This window comes from Neopelma chrysocephalum, unplaced genomic scaffold (assembly GCF_003984885.1).
Source record: "Neopelma chrysocephalum unplaced genomic scaffold, ASM398488v2 Primary Assembly neopelma1_61b, whole genome shotgun sequence".
NCBI classification, from domain to species: Eukaryota; Metazoa; Chordata; class Aves; order Passeriformes; family Pipridae; genus Neopelma; species Neopelma chrysocephalum.
The window spans coordinates 14,151,176-14,173,685 of record NW_020897717.1 but is presented as its reverse complement, the minus strand read 5'-3'; the positions used below and the strand labels follow the sequence as shown (position 1 = coordinate 14,173,685).

The following is a 22,510-nucleotide window of genomic DNA, read 5'->3' as shown; positions in this document are numbered from 1 at the left end:
CTTATATTTTGCTTCCTGGGCTCCATATTCCAAACTAGGCTCCCTTAGGCTGAAGTTGTTCTCCTGTTTCCTCGTGTTCTGTCAAGCTTTGATATTGACAGCTGTCTGTGCTCCCTTGCTGGCTCTTCAACTTTTGGTAGCTTTTGCAATTCCAGCACCATCTTCTTTGTTAATAAGCTAAACACTGACATCTGCTTTACAAATATCATGTGTTTTACAAGCAACCTTCTGCCTCTTTGTATTGTGGAGAAGTCTATGTTTTATACATAGCAAGAAACTTGTCTCTTCCTGAATTTGAATTCCGAGAGTCGTAAGTAAAGGAATTTGTTAGCAGTTTAGAAAGAAACATGCATGAAGGTGTTGCACTTCCTTGGTTATGAGCATTTTTCTGAACATTGCAGCTGAAATTAAATACAGGGTTACTGGTATGTCTTGTTAAAAACATACTGGTTTGGGTACCAGAATTTTGGAAAGAAACTTTGCACCTAGAAGAGGTATTTGGCAAATTACTAGTAATACTGAGACACAGTTATTTCATACCTGCATGTATTAACTAAGGACGAGATGCAGAATTTTGCTGAGAAATGGCTTAACAGGGGAAAATAGTAGCATAGCTATTTTGGATATAAATTGGGAGATGAGAAAGTTAAAATACTTGTCAGATTACTTGGGTCCTAAGGAAATTTGATCTGAAATCACCTTAAATGAGCAACTATGAGGCATTTTTGGGTTTTTTTCCAACGACCAAATGCTTCAGAGATTTTGAGGAAAATTTTCCTATCTCTTGAATTCTTTGTACCACAGCAGACTCTCAAGCCTTCTACATGGTGAAGGATGAGCAGTAGGTGCTTAAATCTGTATCTGCTTGTACCAGTTCTTTGATTTAAAGTGGTAAATTTTCCTGGTATGAATTTGATGATCCTGACCTATCTAATCCAATGTAGAACAGAGAGTAAGGTTATACAATGTAGCCCATTTATATATAGATGCAGTTGGATGTACCAAGGGTGTTCTTACCAGTGTCATCAAGTTGCCTTAGGAAAGAGATCTCTCCCTAAATTAGTTATGCTAGTGCGGGCATTTATATCAAGCAGGCTTATTTATTCATATTTCTCAAGGGTTTCATATCTATTACTGACTTGTCATTATCTCTGACTGGTAGCTTGGGCTGGGAATTCCAACACTTCTTAAGTTGAGGAAGCATCCAGCTTTACTTCCTGCAGTGACACCTCAGCAGGGTATACGCAAGGCCAGTACTTTTAGGGCTGGTCTGTGTATGTGGCAATGTTCTGAGCTCACAATTCCTTTTGTGGAGGCAGCTGAATGCAACACTTCAGTAGCTTTACAAGGGCCAGTTTAGAATAAATGTTGCTCAAATGTTAATTTTGAAGTATGAATACTTGTTTGTGGCAGGTTTGTCCTAATTCCCCGATTTAGATTTACACTGATTCAGTACTTATGGGTCTCGTTTTCATGCATATGTGAAATCTGTGGTGTTGTTAACCCCTCCCTTTAAGCCTTATACTGGATGCATTTTTACCATTAAGTTGTTATAAAGTACCTCTGGAATGGTTTGAGGATCTCTTTTTCTTTTTTCTTTTCTTTTTTTCAGTTTTAAGAAGTCTCTATTGCCTTTTTCAGCTGCAGTAGCAGATGTACTGTTTTACCATACAGAAATAGTTAAAACTACAAAACTTCCCTGAGTAATGAGGTTTGGACTAATATTTGAGGGCAGCTGGAAAATTTGTGAGGCATGAAATCAGTGGTGTATTACTTGTCAGTGACATCGATGAAAAAAAGTGAATTTGAGGTAAAAATGCCAAATGTAAAGAAAATGCAAAGGCAGGCATAACAAATACAATCATCCAATTAAAGGGTATAAATGTATCTGCAAATTCTGTAAAAGGAAATCAGTTGCATCTTTATCAAGATACAAAGAGTTGTTTTGCCAACATAATAAAATAATTTTTTCTGAATGAGCAAGCTTGGCACATCCAGCTTCTGCTAGAGGAGAGAGTTATTCATGCAGTTTGGATGGGATGGATCTCTTGCTTCAGAAGGACATCAGCTGTGTGTATGAATAACATTTTGGATAGGTTTAGACCATAAATTTTTCCTGTGATATCTGCATTTGTCAGTGTGAGAAAATACAGTTTCCAATTTATGCAGCTTTTATCAGAACAACTTCTACTGAAGTTGTGGTTAAATTGGGGAAATGATTTTTCTCAGTTTATGCACTTTTTATGGGGCCTAGGGAAGAGGCGTTGTTCATCAAATTAAATTTTTCTAGTATGGTCTGGTTAGTTAATAGGAGCCCACTGCAGGTAGTGTCTGTTCTAGCAGAGCACTCTTACTGCCCTAGGAATTAATTCTCTAAGCAGAGACCTGTAGGAGAAGCACAGCTTATACTGGCTACTATATTTAAATGATTCCCACAACCAAAGAAATTTGTGGTGCCTGAAAAGGTCTTTAGGTCTGATATTTGTATGACAGATTTATCTGTCATAGTTATGGTAAATGGAGGTGCTGGTGGGGGGATTGTGTTACATAAATCTGGATAATACACTACTACTGTGAAGTGTGAGACCTCATGTTTTTTGATCGATGTTAGTATAATTTATTGGGACAGAAAATGGCTTTTCAAGACGCTTCTCTTTTAGAGTGGTTGCAGGCATGCTAGCTTTGATAGTTGTTTGCTGGTACTGTTCATGTTAGTGTGTGTTGTTAGCACTGTTATCTCAGAGACTAATATTAAATAATAACAACAACAGCAACAATAATAATGATAATAATAATAGCAGTAGGATAGCAGTTGCTCAACCACCTTTGGCACCAAGGTATGTTCCTGGCACAGCAGTTCCAGTGTGGTGCTGGCATTTGTGACAAGGTATTATTGTGAAATGGTGATGTTTTATATACCCCATGGCTGAAGACTGACAACTTCTTTTTTTTATAAGAGTTTTTAAGGACTTGGAAGGCTCTAATTCCTGTTTTACCAAAAGGGTAGGCACAGCAGATTGATTCCTTTGTTTATCATATACAATCTGCAAGTGGGGATGCTTATTCTGGCAGTGATGAAATAAGCCTTTGATGTGCCCTAAAAAGCAGGATATTTGAGTGTTTTTTGCATTTACTCAGTGACTTTGAAAGTCCTCTGTAGATATTTCTTGACTACTTCTAAATTAGCAGGGATGCAGTATTCCCAACACGATCTCTTTCCACCTAAATGTAGAACCAATGTCAAACTGTCTGAACAGGATTAAACTTTTAAGGCACTCAATGTCATTAGAGAGAGAGGAAAAAACCGGAGGCAGAAATATCTTGTCCTGTTAGAACCTTTATGGGTCAAAATAATTATATTCTTTTTCAGTCTACTTCCTTCTCCAGATCTGAGATTAAATACTACAAAACCATCAAGCACTACTGTTAAATAATACCGATAATATCCCACAAATTTCTAGTTATCAGTGTGAGTTTGAGCAGATACTGCTGCTTTCTGCTCTTCTCTTACTTTCCCAGGCTTTGAACGTTTATAAACTCTTAGAGAATGCTGAGCAAGGCGTCAGCAGCATTTACCTGGGATCTAAGGAGCTGATGTAACATGAGGAAACAGACAAGAAAGCAGTGAAACACTACAAACTGACAGTGCTTTTAAGCTTGATGTAAAGTCTGATGATGTCTTTGCTTTTATTCATGGCCTCTTCCTCCAGCTTTTTTTAATTAATTCCTGTAAAATTCCCCACCTACTCTTATCTTTGAGAATGGTTCTAGTTTCAGTGAGTTCTGTTTTTCTTCTAGCAAGTTTGTTAGTTTTCTAGAGCTGTTCACCTGAACCACAGGGTTTGAAGCACAATAAAAAAAATCTTCAGTCTTTGACAAGTTACAGTTTTGTTTGGGGGATTGTTTGGGGTTTTTTTACCTGTTTATACATGTTGCTGAATTAAAGGCAAGATAAGATCTAAGAAAAGCACTTAATACATGAGGCATGGAACAATTTCTTTTATAGTAGTTCTAATTCACATAAATTATATTTCTGCCTTTCAGCAGCCCTTGAATGTTATGTATCTTTCACAGTAACTTCAGTTGTTAACTACAGTGTTCATCTGGAGTCTCAGAATACCTTTCAGGCTTCTGAGCCTGCATTTCAGAACATCACAAATGTGAGGGCCTAGATCTCATATACTTCAAATGTGATTTTAAAAACTCTAGTTAGTATAGGAGAAGTTTGACAGGCTCAGCACAGTAGTCATTGTTTCTGGTATGCACTGAACTTCTGTAAACGTGGATTCCTGTAGGGTTAAGACATGAATAATCTACTGGAAGTTCTATTATACAACAATAGAATGTCAAAATATAGGAATTTGTGCAAAGATACTTTCAATAGAATTCAATGATTCTGTAAAATTTTGCAGTAGTTTGAAGAGCAATGTAGAAAAGTGAAATATTACATAATTCTCTAAAGAGTAGTGCCTGTTTTAACCTTTAAAAATAAAGCAAGGGATGGATGTACTCCAAATGTCTTCTTATGTAATTTTGTCCAATTATTTGGAAAATGATACAGTGTCTTCTAATGACATAGTTAATGCCATTGACCACATCAGAAAGACAGAAAATTATTAGTTGGACATTTCTCTTAGTAGAAGTGTAGTCCTTCTGTGAGACAACCACTTGGAAAAAGGAGTGTTGTGTTTTGTCACATTTCCATGCTTCACTTTCTTTCCAACTTGAGAGATAATAATAGGCTTTTAAAGAGGTATCTCTGATAACTACCTTAACTTCATTAAAATGTTAAATGTATCTAAAATCAGTTGACTCTCTTCTGTTTAGATAAGTTTTGAGATAATAGATATGGAGAGAGCATTATGATTTATCAGGGTGGAATGCTTTGAAATTCCTAAAAGGAGAATATTATTCAGTTTTTTTAAATGGATATGAAGTGGATCTAATGAGTGAATTCGTCCAATAAGTAAATACTAATTTTCTGGGTTATGTGACATGAATTTTCAAGAACTTCAGGCCCAGGTCTCAACCAGAAGAGTGAAGTGAATGGATTCCTAAGGAGATGGGGAGTGTAGATCTGTGTTTTAAACTTTGGTGTGGCCTTTGTTGTTGTAAACCACCATTACTGCAGCTTATCTAGTTAGTGTGAGTTGTGGTACCTCTTGCAATGTTATCACTTGCATACAAAAAAGATGAATGCACCTTTAGACTGTATCACTGACCTCATGTTGTTGGACAAATAGCATGGCAAGTACCATGTTCTCAGCATGCAAAATGAAAACAGTATTTTCTGTATCAATCTTAATATTTTTAAAGAGCTTTTGGAACTTCAGAATGGGAAAATTGTCAAGTGCATGGTGTTGTAATGCACTCCTTATTGTGAGGGGGTTTTTTTATGTTTGTAATTGATATGTTGAGTGAACTTTGTCATCTTATATTAATAATGTGACAAGACTTCCATCCACAGAAACACAAAAACAGGAAAGTACACTTGTGCCAAAAGCAAGATGAAGTGTCACATAGAACTATGGACAAACATATAAGTAACATGTTTTTGTCTGGCCTGCTGTGGCAGGGATTCTGTTTAACCCTTGTTTTATCTGGTCTGGATTAAATTAATACATCAAGGCATTCCTTTTTTTTTCACCATTGTTGTTGCATTTGCAATAGCTGATTTTTGCCTCCATAGATGCTTCTGCACACGATTGCTATATCATGGAAAAAAAATATATGTTTTTGTCCAAGAGAAAGATAATAGAGTTGTCCTTTAAGCATAAGTGAGAGAGTAACTTGAACAAGACTATGAGCATCTCTAAAAAGTGAATCAAGACTATATTGTAGGATCAGGTAGTTCAAGTCTTGGCAGTGTTAAACAAGCTTTTTTCATTTCCAAAAAAGGGATAGCTGTGCTTCCATCCTACTGTTTTAGGGCTTGGGTGGTGTTTTCTTTTCTTTAAAATATCTGTAGAGTAAGGATTAACAACTTCACTTTTCCCAGTTCTTCACTGTTGATAAACACAAATGCATATAGTTTGTCTGTCAGCTACATTTTGTCAAGAGGGTGTAACAAATGTGAGGGTATTGGCAACTTTATTTGGAGGCCTTGATAATTTCCGGTTTAAGACTTAGATGTAACTATCAACTGTTACTTTTGGGAAAGGTTCTGGCAACAGGTACCTCACACATCCTTTTAATTCACATACTTAAAACCAGTCTGTTATAGTAAAAGTACAGTTTTATTTATATCTTCTGTGGGTGCTTTTGTGACTTTGCTGTTCACATTACTGTAGCATGTAGGATATAAAGTCATAGAATCATTTAGGTTGGACAAGATCTCTAAGGTCATCAAGTCTAACCATTAACCCGGTGCTGCCAAGTCCACCACTAACCCATGTCCCTAAGCACCACATCTACACATCTCTTAAGTACCTCCAGGAATGGTGACTCAAAAGAATTCTTTAGTGAAACAGAGCAATTAATATCATTATTGGGTTTTGGTAGATGGGGAAATAAGGCATTGAGAAGCCTTTAGAAACATCATGCAGGCTGTTTATGTTGAAGTACAGACAGGAATTGAGGCCCTTCGCAGGTTATGTGCCCTGTCTGGATCTCTTGTTATACCAATAGTCAATATATCCTGACTTACTATTTGTGGATATTCAGTCCACAGCCTGTGGTGTTAAAGGCTGCTGCACATTTCTGATATATATTTAGGATTTGAATGGTTGTCTAGAAACATTTGTGATAATTTCATCACAAAATAAATTAAAACAATAGTGTTTCTTACTTCTCCACACATTATAAATCTGGAGTCTGCAGTTCTTCCTGGGAAACAAATCCTGTACTTGGCAGCTATATTTGGTGTTTTCACGGGTCTCCTATTTTACCATTCAGAAAACTATGTGTAGTAGAAATGCAAATGACCAGTAAAATTAAGTTTACATATGGATGGTTATGATTGGCCCTGTGTACTTGTTATTCCTGAGTTATCACGGTCCCTTTCAAGCAGATTTGGAATACAGAGAGAGTTCCTTCCAATAGAAAAAACTGTTATGAATTAATGTGGAATTCCTCAGAAAAAATGTTCTACTTCTGTATTGCCAAATATAGAGTTGTATTCATTTGTGAGGGGATGAAACCAGTATTTATGAGCCATCGTTGAGCAGATGCAGCTTAACTGTACTGGGTAGTAGAGACTCCTCCTTGACAAAGATGAAACTACTTCAGTGCTCAGAGCTTCACATCATAGCACAAATGCTTCTTTGAATCCTGGTACACTTATGCATGTGTTCCTTCTCACGTGTAGACTTTCCTAAGGGTGTGTCTCAGTTCTGGATGACTTTTTTTTCTTTTTTTTCCCCTCCCTAAGATATAATTGACCCAGCAATCCTGCGTCCTGGTAGACTGGATAAAACACTCTATGTGGGTTTGCCACCACCTGAAGATCGACTGGCTATTTTAAAGACTATCACCAAAGTGAGTATTTGGAAATAAATCCTTATCTTGAAGTTTGGTGGAATGATTTAAGACAAAGTAAATTTTACAAAGAATTGCAGGATCCTGTCTCGTGAAACACTTTCAAGTATTACATGAGGTCATAAAAATAAACCATCAGCCCATCTGCTGTCAAATTTGCTGTGAAACTGCAAGGAATTGATAAATCTTGAGTAAAACAAACCTGTCAAACATAGAAGCTGCTGCCTTTATGGTCAGAGTTTGAATAGATTTAATTAAAAGATTCCTGTCTGTGTGAGTAATGGGCCTAGAAGTGTTTTGTAAGCTTTTTTTGGGGGGTTCCAGGCATTCACCAGAATGATTCACAAGCTCCAGCTGTATTTGCTCAACAGTACTTGTGACATTTTATTGCATTCAGGATTAAAGGAAGCTTGTGGTGATAGAGGTTGTAGGTTAAAGTAAATGTGAAAACGTACAATACAAGCCTTCGTGGGTCCTCCCTGTGGGTAACAGCACAATCTGCCACTTCAGCATTTTGGATTATGGAATTCTATGTACTTCTCCAAGTATGGCACAGCAGTAATCAAGGCCTTAAAAAAGAACATACAAAGCATTATGAATTACTTGGATATTTCCTACTTTTCCAGTAACTCAACATTGATTGTTAAGAGCAGGTGTTCTATCAGATATCTTTTTGAGCTGCAAAGGAGACAAAGTTTTCACTACAGGGGAAAGATAACACTGCATTATGAAAAGTGTGGCAAAAATTATTTAATAAATTTGTAATGAAAGTTAATTCAGACTTGTGTAAGCTAAAGTTGTGGTGCAGGCAATGGTTGATTCAGAATTCAGAGAGTGAGAACTCGTTCAAACATGTTCTTTCATGACAAAATGGTTGTTCAAAAGATGAACTCTCGTTACAAATTCAGAATGTTAGACTTCCCTTCATTTGTTCTGTGCATTGCTTCAGAGATGAAAAAACATTAAGTATTCCCCCATTTGCTAGTTGCAGTAGATCAGTTTGTTTCTAAGTTTTATAAAAATGTTTCGGTTAATACTTTCTACAACCGTGTTCTTAAAGATGATTGACCTTTACAAGATGTTGAGAGAAATTGAGTGTAACATCCATGAATAATTTTTCTGTAAGGAATTATTATTTTTATTTAATTTTTTTTTTATTTTACAAAATTTATTTTTAAAGGTAATTAGGTGTGTAGGGAAATAGGGCAGGAAAGCTTGGTGTGAGACTTCATGAGGGGGGAAAGGTGGTATTAAGCAGAACTGATTTCTCTCACTCTCTCAGATTTCACCTGCTCTCACTCTCACCGCCACATATAATGGATACACACATCTACCTGGTAAGGCTAGGATCACTTGTGGGAAACACGGAGGATAAGGAACTCTGTGTTGAGTCCTCACTTGATCTCTTGGCTTCCTCTTGACTGGTGATGACAAACCGGTGGCTTGAGAGAACTGTTTTCAGTTTCCCTTTAAGAATCAAACAGTTCAGAATTGTGCTTACTTCAGCTGCCATAAATCTTGGGCAAGGTTGCTGAAAAACATCTGTTGTTCCTCCTGGGAATCTTTGTGGCTACAATCTTCCTGTTGGAATAACACCATGAGGAGTGGCACATGGGATGTGGTAACCTTGTTATTATCTCATTGCCAGAGTATTTTTGTCTTCTGCTGACAAGTAATCTTTATGTGGCCTTATCTGTCTGTGGGTCTTCTTGTGATATAAGCAACACATTGCATACTGTTTACCAGCTTGGTTTCTGTGGATTTTGTCACTGGTTATCAAGGCTTGTTATTTTTGGAATGCAAGATGCTTTCATGCCTACTGAATTCATACTAGTGTGAACATTTTGGTCACAAGTCTTTGTAGTGAATGAGGTGTTAAATCTTTAAAAACATATAGGAGTTATCTGACATATGAACATGGAATAGGGAGAGGAGAAAATGTGTTAAAATACCTCAATTTTTGTCAGATTTCATCCATGCATTATAGGCAAGGAAATTTGAAAAGTTTGAGTGCATGCTTGCGCAAGACTAGAGAAAAAAATGTTTGAGTGGCTTCTGGATGACGGTATGCATTCCCAGAAATCTCCAAGGAATACATGCACAGGATATGGAAACTGAGAATTGTTGCTGAATGAAAACATGGATGCTTATGAAGGCAGTATGAGGAGCAGAAAAGGGAGCTGGGGGAGGATTAAGTTGTCAGGAAGACAGCCTAAATGTAGGTTGGAGCTTTGTTGTGAAAGAGTTTTATTTCAGTTAACCTGTATAAATCAGTCATTTCAAATTGCATGTTAGTTATGCAAGAGAAGCCTGTCTTCACATGTTTGGGTTACCAGTGTAACATTCCTGCAAGCTGCATCAAGCTTCTCTGGTGCACAGACTGCTGAGCTTGTCACAGAGTAGGCAGAGCTAGAAGTGCCCAACGCATGTTGCTCCTCAAAGCCCTGGGTAAAACACTCTGTTTTAGCAGAGAAGGTACCTCTGGCCTGCAGTTTCGTACAACAATTATCCCATATGAAATGGTATGAGGCTTCCTTGTTTCCAGGTTAAAGTCTCTCCTTTTAGGATGTTCGGGTTTTGGTTTGGGTCTTTTTTTTTCCCCTTTCTAACTGTTATTCTACCAAAGACTCATTCAAGATTGTTTCCTTACTGTGCCTAGTCCTTGACTATTCTACTGTCTGTTACGTATTCAAGGGGTTTAACTTGCCAGTTACTACAAACTGTGTTTTTTCCTCTTGAAGGTGTTGTAGGTATGTGATAGATTAGTTCCTCTGAAGAAGTCAGAAAATAAGTATATGAATTTGTGCATTTCTGTCAAACGAGTTTTCTGGCACAAACTTATCAATTGTATAAAAAAGTGTTCTCAACTGTCAAAACTCAAATATTGTTCAATAAGAGAGATGTTTTGAATCTCTGTACTCTCATAATCTACTTTACTGTTGTCTAAGGGTAATAGGGAGATCTCCAAGCTTATAGTGTTGGGAAATTTTGTTGGCTAGTTTCAAATACAGTTTATAATGTTGGTCAATACTTTCTGCTGTTGGAGATGCAAAAATAATAACAAAATCCACTTCTGGGATCTTTCTGGAGGAAGCAGTAAGAACAGTATATGTAAACATTTATGACATCCAGAGTGGAAAACTTTTAAGTTTGAAAATTTATATCTAGAATATAAAAGATACACAATTAATTCCATCTTAAAGGTGATAAGACTAAATTTACATGCCTATTGCTTAGTTATTTGATTTCAACACACAGTAAAACTAGAGGAAGTTCAGCTAAACAACACTACTGATGCAACCAGCTGTTATTAAAGGCACATCCCCCTATGGAACAGTGTCAATGTTCCAATGCCCTCTTACAGGCTGGTCAACATTTTCTTAGAGAAAATCTAATCTGTTGGTGGGAAGATAAAATTTAGCATTCCTTATTATTTCATAATTACATGGTTTTAAAGCTGTTTACCCTTCTTGTCAGTTTGGGATTAAATTTATTAGTATTTGTGCATATTTCAAGAAATTTGTCAGACCCCAATATGATTCCTGATTAATGAAATTTAATCAATTCGGGGACGGCATGTATAAAAATGTTTTCCTGTCTTCTTTTTCTTACCTCAACTCCTTTAGGATGGCACCCGGCCTCCACTGGGTAGTGATGTAAGCCTTGAAGAAATTGCTTACAGTCAACATTGTGATTGTTACACGTGAGTTCCTTCTGGTTTTGACTTTAATATTTAATATGCAGTGCCAACAGTCTCCTGATGCATTTGAAAGTGTGTTATGTTGTTATTATTGAGTGGATCTCTTAATTTTCAGGTTTTATAAACTTGTGCCCTTTAATGCTATTTTTCTTGCTTTTCACTTGTGCTTTTTTTCCAAGGAGTTGGTAGGAATATATGGATGCTAAAGTCTTTCTCATCTGGAATAGTCCTCGTCATGTTGTAAATACAGATCAGTGGAGGCCTCCTGATTTTGCTTGGTTTTATTTTATAATTCTTGCATAATCTGAGGATAAAAGAGCTCTCTTTAGGTTGTGGACCTATATACAATGATGACGAAAGCAAATTGGTCAAACAGCGATATCCAACTTGTTCTGTCACACAGCTGAAAGCAATCTGTTTGACAGAGCAATGAGGGCCCATTTCAACTTGTGCTTTGGAATAGCAAGATCTGTATTCAGGGAAAGCTTGATGGCCATACCTGTCAGAACAATTTGCAATTACAGTCTATAAAACTTGAATAAGCTTTAAGCTATTCACTAATTTATTAATACTTAATAATTTTCTGTAGTTCATAAACTGTAAAGTTTATGACATGCTGCTTGTCGCAGTATTACTTGGGAAAGATGAGTACTTTTACTTTCTTTCTTTTTCACTCACTGGACTTTTTTTGGTCCAGTGCGTGTGGGTTTTGGGTTGGATTTTTATTGTGGGGTTTTGGGAGATTTTGTGTTTGTCGTTTTTAATGTTTGGGTTTATTTGTATTTTGAGGTATGGCTTTGGGTTTTTTTGGGAGGGAGTTTGTTGTGGGATTTAATTTCTTTGGTTTGGGTTTTTGTGGAATTTTTTTGGTCTGGTTGGGTTTTGGTTTTGTTTTTTTAAATACAGCTGTATTCCTATCACCCCCAAATGAAGTATAGGGAGTTAATTGTGAAAATTTTTTTTGGTTCAATGACTTCACCACTTTAAAGGCTTCTGAGAAGTTCAACAGCTTTCCAGCTGTTCCATTTACAGGAAACTGGAAGTAAATACTTAAAAACACTGATCTGACCATGTTTTGTGGATACTGTTACTTTAGGAACATGTTAACTGTTGATGCAGCTTTGAGCAACACAACTCTCTTTTGTAATAGTGATTTCATTTGGATATTTCATAAGGTTTATTAAAAAAAAAAGTCATGTTCTCACCAAGTGGCACAGTATAAATCAATCCCTTGGCATTTTTAAAGATGCTGAGTAGGATTTTTGCCTCTTCCCTTGCTTCCCATTTGTTTGATCTTAATCTGTGACTAATATCTGGAGGAAGTCACTCCATAATGAAGGTTGCAGACCGGGTAGTCATCAGGCCTCTTTCCAATGTTCTTAAGATGAAGTTTTTTGACAGCATAACCAGTTTTTTACTGTCATTTTTAGTGTTTTGCCTTTCTATGTGCCACCAGCAAAAGAAAAGAGCAATTTATCCTATAATCACCTATTCTGTTTGTATCTGTAGAGGGGCAGACCTTTCTGCTCTCGTGCGTGAGGCTTCAATTTGTGCCTTGAGAGAGGAAATGGCCCTGCAGAAAATTCAAAGCAAGAAAGGTAAGAAAGCTTTAAAAAAAAATTTTACAGTGACAAGATAAATGGAATGCAAAGTATTTAAAGTAGTTCAAGACAAGCATAAAGACATTTATGCTGTATGTAACTGATCGATGACTTTTGAGCCAAATGAAAATTGTCAGAGTTGTCTCAAGAACACAGAAGCATCTTGGAAGTAAAAGCAGGGAAGAGTACAGGAAAAGTAGTTATGCTGGAGGTTCAGCAGAAACTTTTTTCTAAAAGAATTGAACCTTGTAACCTTAAAGAAATGTTTCTGTTATAAACTGACAATTTATTTACTAGACTGAATACCTCTTTGAAAATTTCCACATCACTACAAAGACTAGTTATACTGACGTATTTGCAGATTTGAGGGCGGTTGGAAACTGCCCATATACTGATTATCTCTCCGCACTTTCTGTTTTTAAGTTCTATTTTCTTGGTTTTTTAAAACATTTATAAATTGAAACTTTTATATAAAATGCCTCTGTGTCTAGATTTGTTTCAGTAACTTTGTTATTTTACCTATAAGTCAAAATGCAAAGCTAAGATGGAATTGTGACTTTTCAGATTATGGCCTTGGAAAATATATTAGGCTTTCATTATGCCCCTGATTTCTAAGAACCATGCTGGAATTTTAATGTCTTTGAATCATTCTTTTTGATCTAGTTCATATCCAGTCTCGTCTGGTTTTTAACAGTAGGTTAACAGAGGAGAATGTTTGTGTTCCTTGTTCTCAGGCAACCCATGTTCATTTAGAGGGAGGAAAAAAATAAACTATAAAAATCTTCCCCATTGTGTGATTTGGTTACCTATTTTGCTTGCTGTAGATGGACAGAGCTCTTGTTTTGAGATGAGAATTTATCCTGTTCATTTTGATAGTTATACAGAATACAACGGGCTTCATTCAAAGATGTTCATCACTTGAATTCAGTGATTGCAGCCTGAGCACTCATTGTATGGATGTGTAGGCAGCCAGCAAGTCCATAAGATATGCATAGCTTGATCTGCATGTTCATAGCAGCTGCTCGTTTGGAATGTCCTTGGATTTTCAAGGTGTCAGCCCTGACTGGTATGAAAGTGTGTAAGGTGGTTTCTAATTTGAGACCTTGATCATTTATATCCTCAAAAGGGTGTACACAGAGTGGAGAATTTCTTCCTTCACTGTTAGGACAGGACACACACAACTGACTCCCCTCCCACAGCCTGTGCTTGACTGTGGATGGGTGCTGTGTGTCCTCAGGGTCAGCGCTTTGCAATTATGGCTGCTCCTTTGCTCTGGATAAACTCTGTTGCGACTTCTTGTTATACCTGATAGTTTCCCTCTGTAATAAATTCAGGGGTGTGGTTTTTTTAGCCCTCAGCAGTGGTTTGCTTGTAAAAGCAAAATGGAAAGGTATCCTTTTTGTGATAATTCTTAGAAGAATTCATGAATTCTACTTCCAACTTGAACAGGCCTAGGTGAGCTGATTATGTCATGAGCTGCCAGATAACTGCAGTTTGTCTAAGGGAAATTCCTAACAACTGCCAGATAAGTTCACTATCATATGCAAACTTGGAGTTTCACTTCTGCCTCCCTTTTCCAAACTACTGAAGATGGTGCATAAAACTGATTTCAGCACCAATGCCTTAGACAAGTTCTCATTTTAAATTTTGTACCTTCCATTTGCTAAGTAGTCTTTTAGTATATTAGCAGAAGATTTTCGTTAAACTTAGACTCAAAATATATTAATCTTTACCGTTTTTTCATGTTGGCACATCCCATTTCACCTTGCAAAAGTAGTGACAGTGAAAGCCAAGAGCATCTTGATGAAATAATGAAAAAAATGCACCAAACTGATTCTAAAGTATATAATTTGTATTTCTATCACATCTGATACCTGTGCATAGTGTGAGAGCAGAGGAATCCATGACCTATTTGATGTATGCTTATGTTTTAACATACTGAAAAAACCTGTTCAAAAGGTTATTATTATGAATAATTACTGTGGATAGCTGCATTAAGGTCAAAAGGGTAATTTGCATAAACTTAAACACAGGGAGTTGTAGAAGTGAAATTTTTAATCACTTCTGGGTAATGCCAGAGAAGGCAATGATATGAAGTCAATTATTTAGAAATTAGTAGAAGTAGAGTGGTAACAAAATGTTTCCTAGGTACTTTCTAAATAACAGGGAAGCTTATTAAATATATGTAGAAAATAAAGCCCAGAACTGGAAGCAGCAGGATTTGAGACATTCAATTCCAGAATTCTACCTGGATTTGATGTAAGCTGCAGTTTAACTCAGCATTTTTGAGAATGAAATTCTCAGTCTGCATGTAGAAACACCAATACCTAAAATAACTTTCTGAAACAAGTAGTTATTCTTTGGCTTAAGATGCAAGGGATAGATGGATTAAGATCTTGCCTAAAATCAGAGACAGGAGTCTACATAAAATGCAAGAGTTCAGGTGTTCATAACACTATTGAATTAGATCTCATCCAGTTGAGTAGCACATGCAGTTCATGATTGCTGCCTTAAAATACACGCAACAGTCACTTGATTGTCACTTGCCTGCAATTTTAATAATTTATTATGCTTTGTTCTTTAAGGAGAAATCAAGATTTCCCGTAAACACTTTGAAGAAGCTTTTAGGAAAGTGAAATCTTCAGTATCCAAAAAGGTAAGATAAGAGTCAAGTATGTAAGACATGTTTCTCCCTGGAAAGGATACTGTTCTTATGCTGGAGACTAGAGGTCTCCAGCCTACTTGGTTGCAGCATACTTGGATGTATTTCAAACTGACACTACCTGTTTCTGCATTAAACAAACCTGGTATCTGTGTTAAGGTCAGAAATTAAAGCCTCCCTTTTCAGCTGCAGATGATGCGTTGCATGTCGATGCATTACCAAGATATCAAGGTTATCTTTTAGTATGGAGCCTTGGGCTTCTCACTGATCTTCCCACACTGGTGATTGACCTGGCCCTAACCTCTTAACATCTGCTGAATTTTCAGTTAGAAGTCAAGGCCTTTAGACTGCACCACCCCCTGCCACCACCTTGTCTTCCCTTAGATGGATGTGACCCCCAAAGATGCTCAACCTTTTCTGTTGATGTGCAAGAGACATAATTTGGACATAGGACATAAAATACACTTTATCATCTTAGTTATTTTGTATTAGTCTTTTCATTGTTTGCATTTGTCAAGGAAGTTTGTTATAAATGTGTCCTCATGACCTGTTCTTTTTAATGACTGAAAGAAAAGCTGTTCAATCATCTTAATTATTATAACTGAGAAGTTAATATATATAGGAATTGTTATTGCTGCAGAGCTTGTCTGTAGGCCTCTGTATGTTGCCAGGAGTGTGCTACAGCCAAAATACATTAATATATTCACTTTTAACACTAGCCAGAGAGGTTAAATCCATCTGAAGACTTGTCAGTTGGGTATTTTGAAATATCTTTTGCAGTACAAGATACTTATCTCCCATTTCCAGATGCTACTTCCTGTCTGCCAGACAAATTCAGTCTGACAAAAACTCTACACACCTTCCTATGAACTCTGGAAAATTTAAAAAAAAGCTAAAAAAGCTACTTCTCATTGATTTAGTGTATTTATCTCTTCCATCCCATACACATTTCTATGTTTGGTTAACTTGCTTCGTTTAATTGGCTGACTGAAGACAAAGTTGTTCTCAAGCCAAAGTAAGTCCCTTCCATGGACAGACATCACCTTCTGAAACCAGTTATTTCAGTGGAAGTATTCTCTTCCTCAAAACTGTCATTTTCAGGGACTAGTAAGAAGGGTTAAGGAGCAGTTACAGTTTTAAGTTAGACTAGCAAAAGATTTTGTCTGTTCAATTTGGCAGAACTAGATGGGGGAACAAAACGTGAGTTCAGCAGCTCCCATGGTAAAAAAAGCTTCTCAGTGAAGCTGCCATCTCTTTTCCATGGCCATGTGGAGTGTAAGAACTCTGCCAGAGGGTTCTGTGAATTACACACCATTGGTGACTAACACTGAAAAACCTAATTTATGAGGCAGGATAGTGGGGTTTTGCCTTATTGTTTTTGTTTGTAAGTGTTTTAAAATACAGCTAGTGGCTCATATAGCTGGCTTATTTCACTTAGTTAAATAATACATCAGTTAGTTAAATAATAAAATCACTTAAATATTGCATAATTTTTTTACCATTGTCTGAAGTACTTTTTCCTCTTATCTTGGCACTGTTAGGATCAAATAATGTATGAAGAACTGCATCAGTCACTGTGCAGGTGATGCATTTGGACAACTCCCAAGAGACTTATTCTGCACGAGCGGAGAGTTTTGTAATACCCACGCCTGGTTTTAAGAGACAAGTTGGAAAGAAGCTGTACTGTCTCAACTTTTATACTGCACGTGAAGATCATCATAACCTACTGCTCTAAACCATCTTTAATTTAACTGTCTCCGGAATAAAAGATATAATACACATCTCCTGCTTATAACCATTTACATTTTTAAAATGAACACTTTTAGTGCTAAAAAGCTAATGCCATTCTGATATATTTAGTGCCCTGGAATCTCTGAGGCAGAGGCTAATTCTTCTAAGTGTTTACACTCCTCCAATAGCTGTTTCCCACCATCAATGAAAATTGCTGTGTTTTCCAGAACAAGGACTCTGAAATAATCACTGGGAGGACAGAGCTGTGAAAGTAGAGTGGATGTTGTCATACCATTAATCCTGCCTTTTCCAACGACAGTGATATGTTATGATTGTGCCAGCACAGGTTCTCAGAGCTCCTAACAGCTTCCCTCTGCCTTATCAAAAGAAACTATCCACAGATGGCAACCTGTCTCAGAGTTACCTTGGAGAGAGTAAACTTCAGAAATCAGAGAAGTGCTATGATTTAACCTAAGAAACATTTGAAACAGTTTAGAGTTATTTAACAGTGTGGTTGTTAATTATTTTTCTTAGGCAAATCTGCAAGAGCAAAAAAAATCTGTTACACATTTGAATTTATTAAGTGTTTTGGTATCCTCTAGAGGAAGGAAAATGTTACTGTTTTAAAAAGCACGCCAAGAGCCTCAATCTTTTTTTTTATCATTTTTTAAATACAATAAATTTTGTTTTGGAAGGAGGGTCCTAACTTTCAGCAAACTGAGAAGTATCCAAGTTAAGACAGAACACTGAAAAATGACAGATACCAAGCAACCAACTTCTGAAACTTACAAGCCTTAATGGATTTTTTTTACCACCATCATCATTCTACCAAGTTCTTTAATCATTGATCTCAGTTCCTCTGATAAGCCCTATTCTTCCTAGAAGTACTACAACCAGTCAAGGATCAGGAAAGGAAATGGGTGATTTTTGCTACTAAATTTTATAGAAAGTTTTAAGTTTGATAACACTGAAGTTTAAAAATTAGTTGAAGTCCTGAAATTTACATGTAAAAAACCCAGTGAAATAGTTTTTGTAAGCAACATCTGATCTGTAAGCATCCCCCCTACTTACTTAAACATTTAAGAGGGAGAAGATCATTTAATCTACACAAATCATAATTCATTTAAACACATAACATGAACAACCTGATCTAACTTTATCGCTGACCTTGCTTTGAGAAGGAATAGTGCCTTTCCTCTTAAATTCTTCTCAGAATTGCTATCTAACAACAGATCTTGCTGCATATTTTTCCCCAAAGGTATATGTGGAAGGCTTATTACACATAACTAATCCCCACAGACTTGCATTTTAAAAATACTGACACTCATGGCAGCTTGTACTTAGCACTGTGATTTTTGCTCAACATGGTATGACATTCCCTCCCTCTCCTAGGGAAGCTGGAGCCTCAGTGACTCCAATTCTGGCTCCTATGACTAACAAATTAAGTCCCTGTATATAAAGCAGAAGATGACATGTCTGCTTTTCATTGTAGATCAGGTTTGGGGCTTCAGGAGTTACTATGATTCCCAGAAACCCAAGATGGAGAATCATTGTTTTCAATAAATAGCAGGGTTGGAAGGGGATCTCAAGGATCATCTGGTCCAGCCTTTCTTGACAAAAGCACAGTCTAGACAAGATGGCCCAGCACCCTGTCCAGCTGCATCTTACAAGTCTGATACTGGGGAATCTACCACTTTCCTGAGATTTTTCACAATGAAACCATCAGCTATTGGAATAGTTTTCCTCATTTCCAATTGGAGGCTGCCCAGGAGTAACTTGCACCCATTACCCCTCCTCTTTTCCATGTGACTTCTTGTAAAAAGAGAATCTCCATCTTCTTTGTAGCCACCCCTGGAACATAGTGGTAAGGTCTCCCTTAAGCTTTCTTATCTCAAGGCTGAACAAACACAGTTTTCTCAGCCTTTCCTCATAATAATACAATAATATAATAATACACTCGATTCATTTGAGTGTTTGAGTGGACCAAAGAACGGAATCAATGATTTCTCCTTTATGGATATATAGAGAGGATTCCTACTACCATACTTGAGGATAGCTGCAGTTGATGAGGTTAGGAAGGAATGAAGTCCTCAAGCCCTGGCATATTCACTTAAAAATTTTCCTTTACTCTCATGATGGTATTATTCCTGTGTATATATGGAGCAAGAAAGAAGGAAATACTATTCAAGTAATCATAATAACAATTCAGTCTTGTCAAGAGTTACAACACAAAACATGTTTAATATTCAAGGTGTCTCATGATCATTCTTCTTTCTTAACAGGTAATAATGGAAGTGGAAGTGAGGTACAGGAGGGTTTGAATTTACAGGAAAACCTGAAGTCAAGTTGAAAGCCAGAAAAGGCCACATCAGTCAAGTGTCCATATCCTGTTTGCTTACCTTGCCTGGGCTGTGTGTGCATCAAGGAGCAAAGACAGCAACTGAACTGACTGTTCACACAGGAGCAGTGCACCCACACTGCTACTTTTTCTTGTGGGAAATTCTGCTTAGGCTATAGTATGTATCACTAAAAAACAATGATCCTTTGTACAGAGAAAATGGGAGCTGCTTTAAGGAACTGAGCCTTTTCACGAAATAGAGACAAATATTTTGTTCTGCATATGCAGCTACTGCCCCTCCCAGCAGACAGGCCTAGAGGTTTTGCCTCTAGTCATCTTGTTTCTGTTGTGACAAGATCACTGAATTGTTCATCATGCCACTCTCCCCTCCCTTTTCCTGAGGCTAGCAACATATCTAAACCACAATAATGATCTTGTCACAGAGCAGAGTAGGTGCTAACTTAAGCATGGATAGGGGGTAGAGGTACTGCAGAGAACTGTCAACAGGAAAAAAAAAATCTGCCTTCATTCTTGGCTCAGTAGGAAACTTCCCACATCTTTGTTCTGACTAAAGTCTTGTATACTGCTTCAGGGTTCATTGTGAAATGGAGGATTTGCTACAGAAGAGAACTGTGTGCTGAGTTGCAGGTTACTGTGCTAAAGGCACATGATTCAGCCACACCTATTTATCAGGTTTTTCCTAGGATCTTACGGAAGCAACATTGGCAGACCCAGAAGTGGCTCCTGTGCCTTGCAGTGTGAGCTAAAACAGCAGAGCTTGCTTTGCCATAAGTCTTTTGAGACTTTCAAATTACAGGAGTACACTTTCCAGAAGCTGTGTCAGACTACTTAGACAAGATTGCCGTTGGGAAGTGACTTTTCTCCTGCTTGTCCAGCAGGATTAGCATGGCAGCCTGCAGTCTACAGCACTGATGTTTACTGGTTGTTGAACTTCATCATTAAATAAGGAATTAACAGCTTTAAGCTCTCCTGTGACATGCCTCTTTGTATGATACAAGTAGTAAAAGTCAAGGAGGCAGAGGTGAATCACTGACCTCTTAGTCGGATAGTGGCCACTTACCTAGAACAGATACATTTTGCAACACTTGTAGACTTTCATGTGTGTGTTATGTGCTCACCAGCTACATTTAAAGACTTCTTCACCAGAAGAATTCTGAGACACACAACTGAAAGTCTTAACTAGTTTTCAACTGACCTCTGGTGCCAGGTGGGAAGTCTTGCCAGGGATCTGAAAGCACAGAGATCTGCAGCCAGAAAGATGCGCTCATTTAGCACATGTTAATTGGCTACTGATGGGGAGCAGACAGGTTCAACAGCCAAACAAGAATGTCAGAGGCAAGAGTTGTTTTGAAACAGGAATATACCCACGCCTGTCCTGTGGGAAAACTAATGCCTAGTACAATCAGATTCCAGGACGCACAACTTATTCCACTTAAGCAACTTCAAATAATTGGAGGCAGGGAGTGTTAAAAGCTATGCAAGGAAGTTTACTCTGAAAACTCCAAGTTACTCTGAAAGCCCTAAAGGGATTCAGGGCTCTGCCCAATTTAACTGCAGCTACAATGCTTGGATGACAGTTGAACTCCTGGCCGATTTCACATAAAGGAGATGTTGGCCAAACTGAGATGCTTTAGTTACACAGAAAGGAACAAACCCTAACAGGCAAGTAGAAACAAAGTTAACTCATTCCATCTGAATGGATTTAGAAAAAATTATAATGGGGTTAACTGTCAGGGTTCTTACTGCTCTTTAGGTTTAATTTGTTCTTCATCGGTTAGTCAAGGCTCCCTTCAACTTTCAGATAAAATGTTTCAAAAATTATACTAACCTATTTCTGCCATATCTATTTTAATTGTATTAATGAAGACTATTTATTTCCTTGAAAAATAATAACTCATGATGTATGTATATTTTTAAAAAAATCTTAGTGTTTCTTAGTTCAGTGCCATGGCATTGGAGTAAACCCCACATTTAAGTATGACTGGATGAAACTAGTTGTACATTTAGAATATATCAAACACAAATCAAGTAGCCCAGCTGTTCTTAATTACTTTCACCAGCGGTTCAGAAGTGCCTCTAACTCCGTCTTTTAGGGATGAAACTATGCTGCAGTGTAGGTTAACTTTCAGATGATCTGCTTTTGGCAAAATCCTGACTATTGAAGTTGGATGCCAAGGCCTCTTGCATATTACACAGGAATTATATGCCTAAGAATGCTATTTACCAATGCTTGCAAGAATTGGACCATCATTTAGATACAAATTAAAGTCTTACTGGCTCAGATTAACCTAATCCGGTAAGTGTTCTCCCATAGGTAGCCATTAGCAGATGTTTCAGAAAGATCATGGCAAGCATAGATACCTCCCTCAGAATTCCCCACTATTCTGCACCTCTTGAAGTGAAAGATAGTGTGTTTATAATGGGAACTGGAAGAGAAGAGCATAGTCAGAACACCTTAAAGCAACATTTGCAATTTTAAACAAAAGACATGGCAACTTCAGTCCTGATTAAAAGCAGGAATTTACACTTGCACTACCCATTGGGGGGACAGAAAGGAGCATCAGTGATTCCACAACATAGGTAACTAAGTAGCTATAAAATTTTGACTCTCAGCTCTGGTTATCTTAAGTATTCATGCAGGATAGCTGAATTTCTTAACTTTAGCTCTTAGCTAAATTTTGGAGACACTTTCCATCCTTCATCCACCTATGATAATTCATCAACATCAAAGATAGTTAATCTCACCCTTTTCTTCTTAAATTAAGTGGCTTAAAAAGAAACCGGTTTGCAACTTGTTAAGCCTACACAAGTATTTCAACCAAAGTCAGTTTTCCTGAGGAAAGAGGAAAGGCAGCAATTCTTTACAGTTCATCTATACCACCACTCAATAAAACAGGTCTTGAATCTGCTTTAAAAATACTAAATTTCTCTAAAGCTGAAGTCTTTCAGCATAAGGGGACCAATCAAAAATTCACCCAATA

General features: G+C 37.2%; 1 protein-coding gene across 1 annotated transcript in view; it reads left to right on the top strand.

Annotated features, from left to right (window-relative positions):
• NVL (nuclear VCP-like) overlaps positions 1–17,676 on the top strand; it is a 38,142-nt gene extending 20,466 nt beyond the window's left edge. The window contains exons 19-23 of the mRNA XM_027681776.1: positions 7,370–7,476; positions 11,103–11,179; positions 12,686–12,774; positions 15,363–15,433; positions 16,981–17,676. Of these exons, the coding sequence (XP_027537577.1) occupies positions 7,370–7,476; positions 11,103–11,179; positions 12,686–12,774; positions 15,363–15,433; positions 16,981–17,025 (389 nt within the window). The 3' untranslated portion in view covers positions 17,026–17,676. The remainder of the gene's footprint in view (positions 1–7,369; positions 7,477–11,102; positions 11,180–12,685; positions 12,775–15,362; positions 15,434–16,980) is intronic.
• The last annotated feature ends 4,834 nt before the right edge of the window (positions 17,677–22,510 follow it).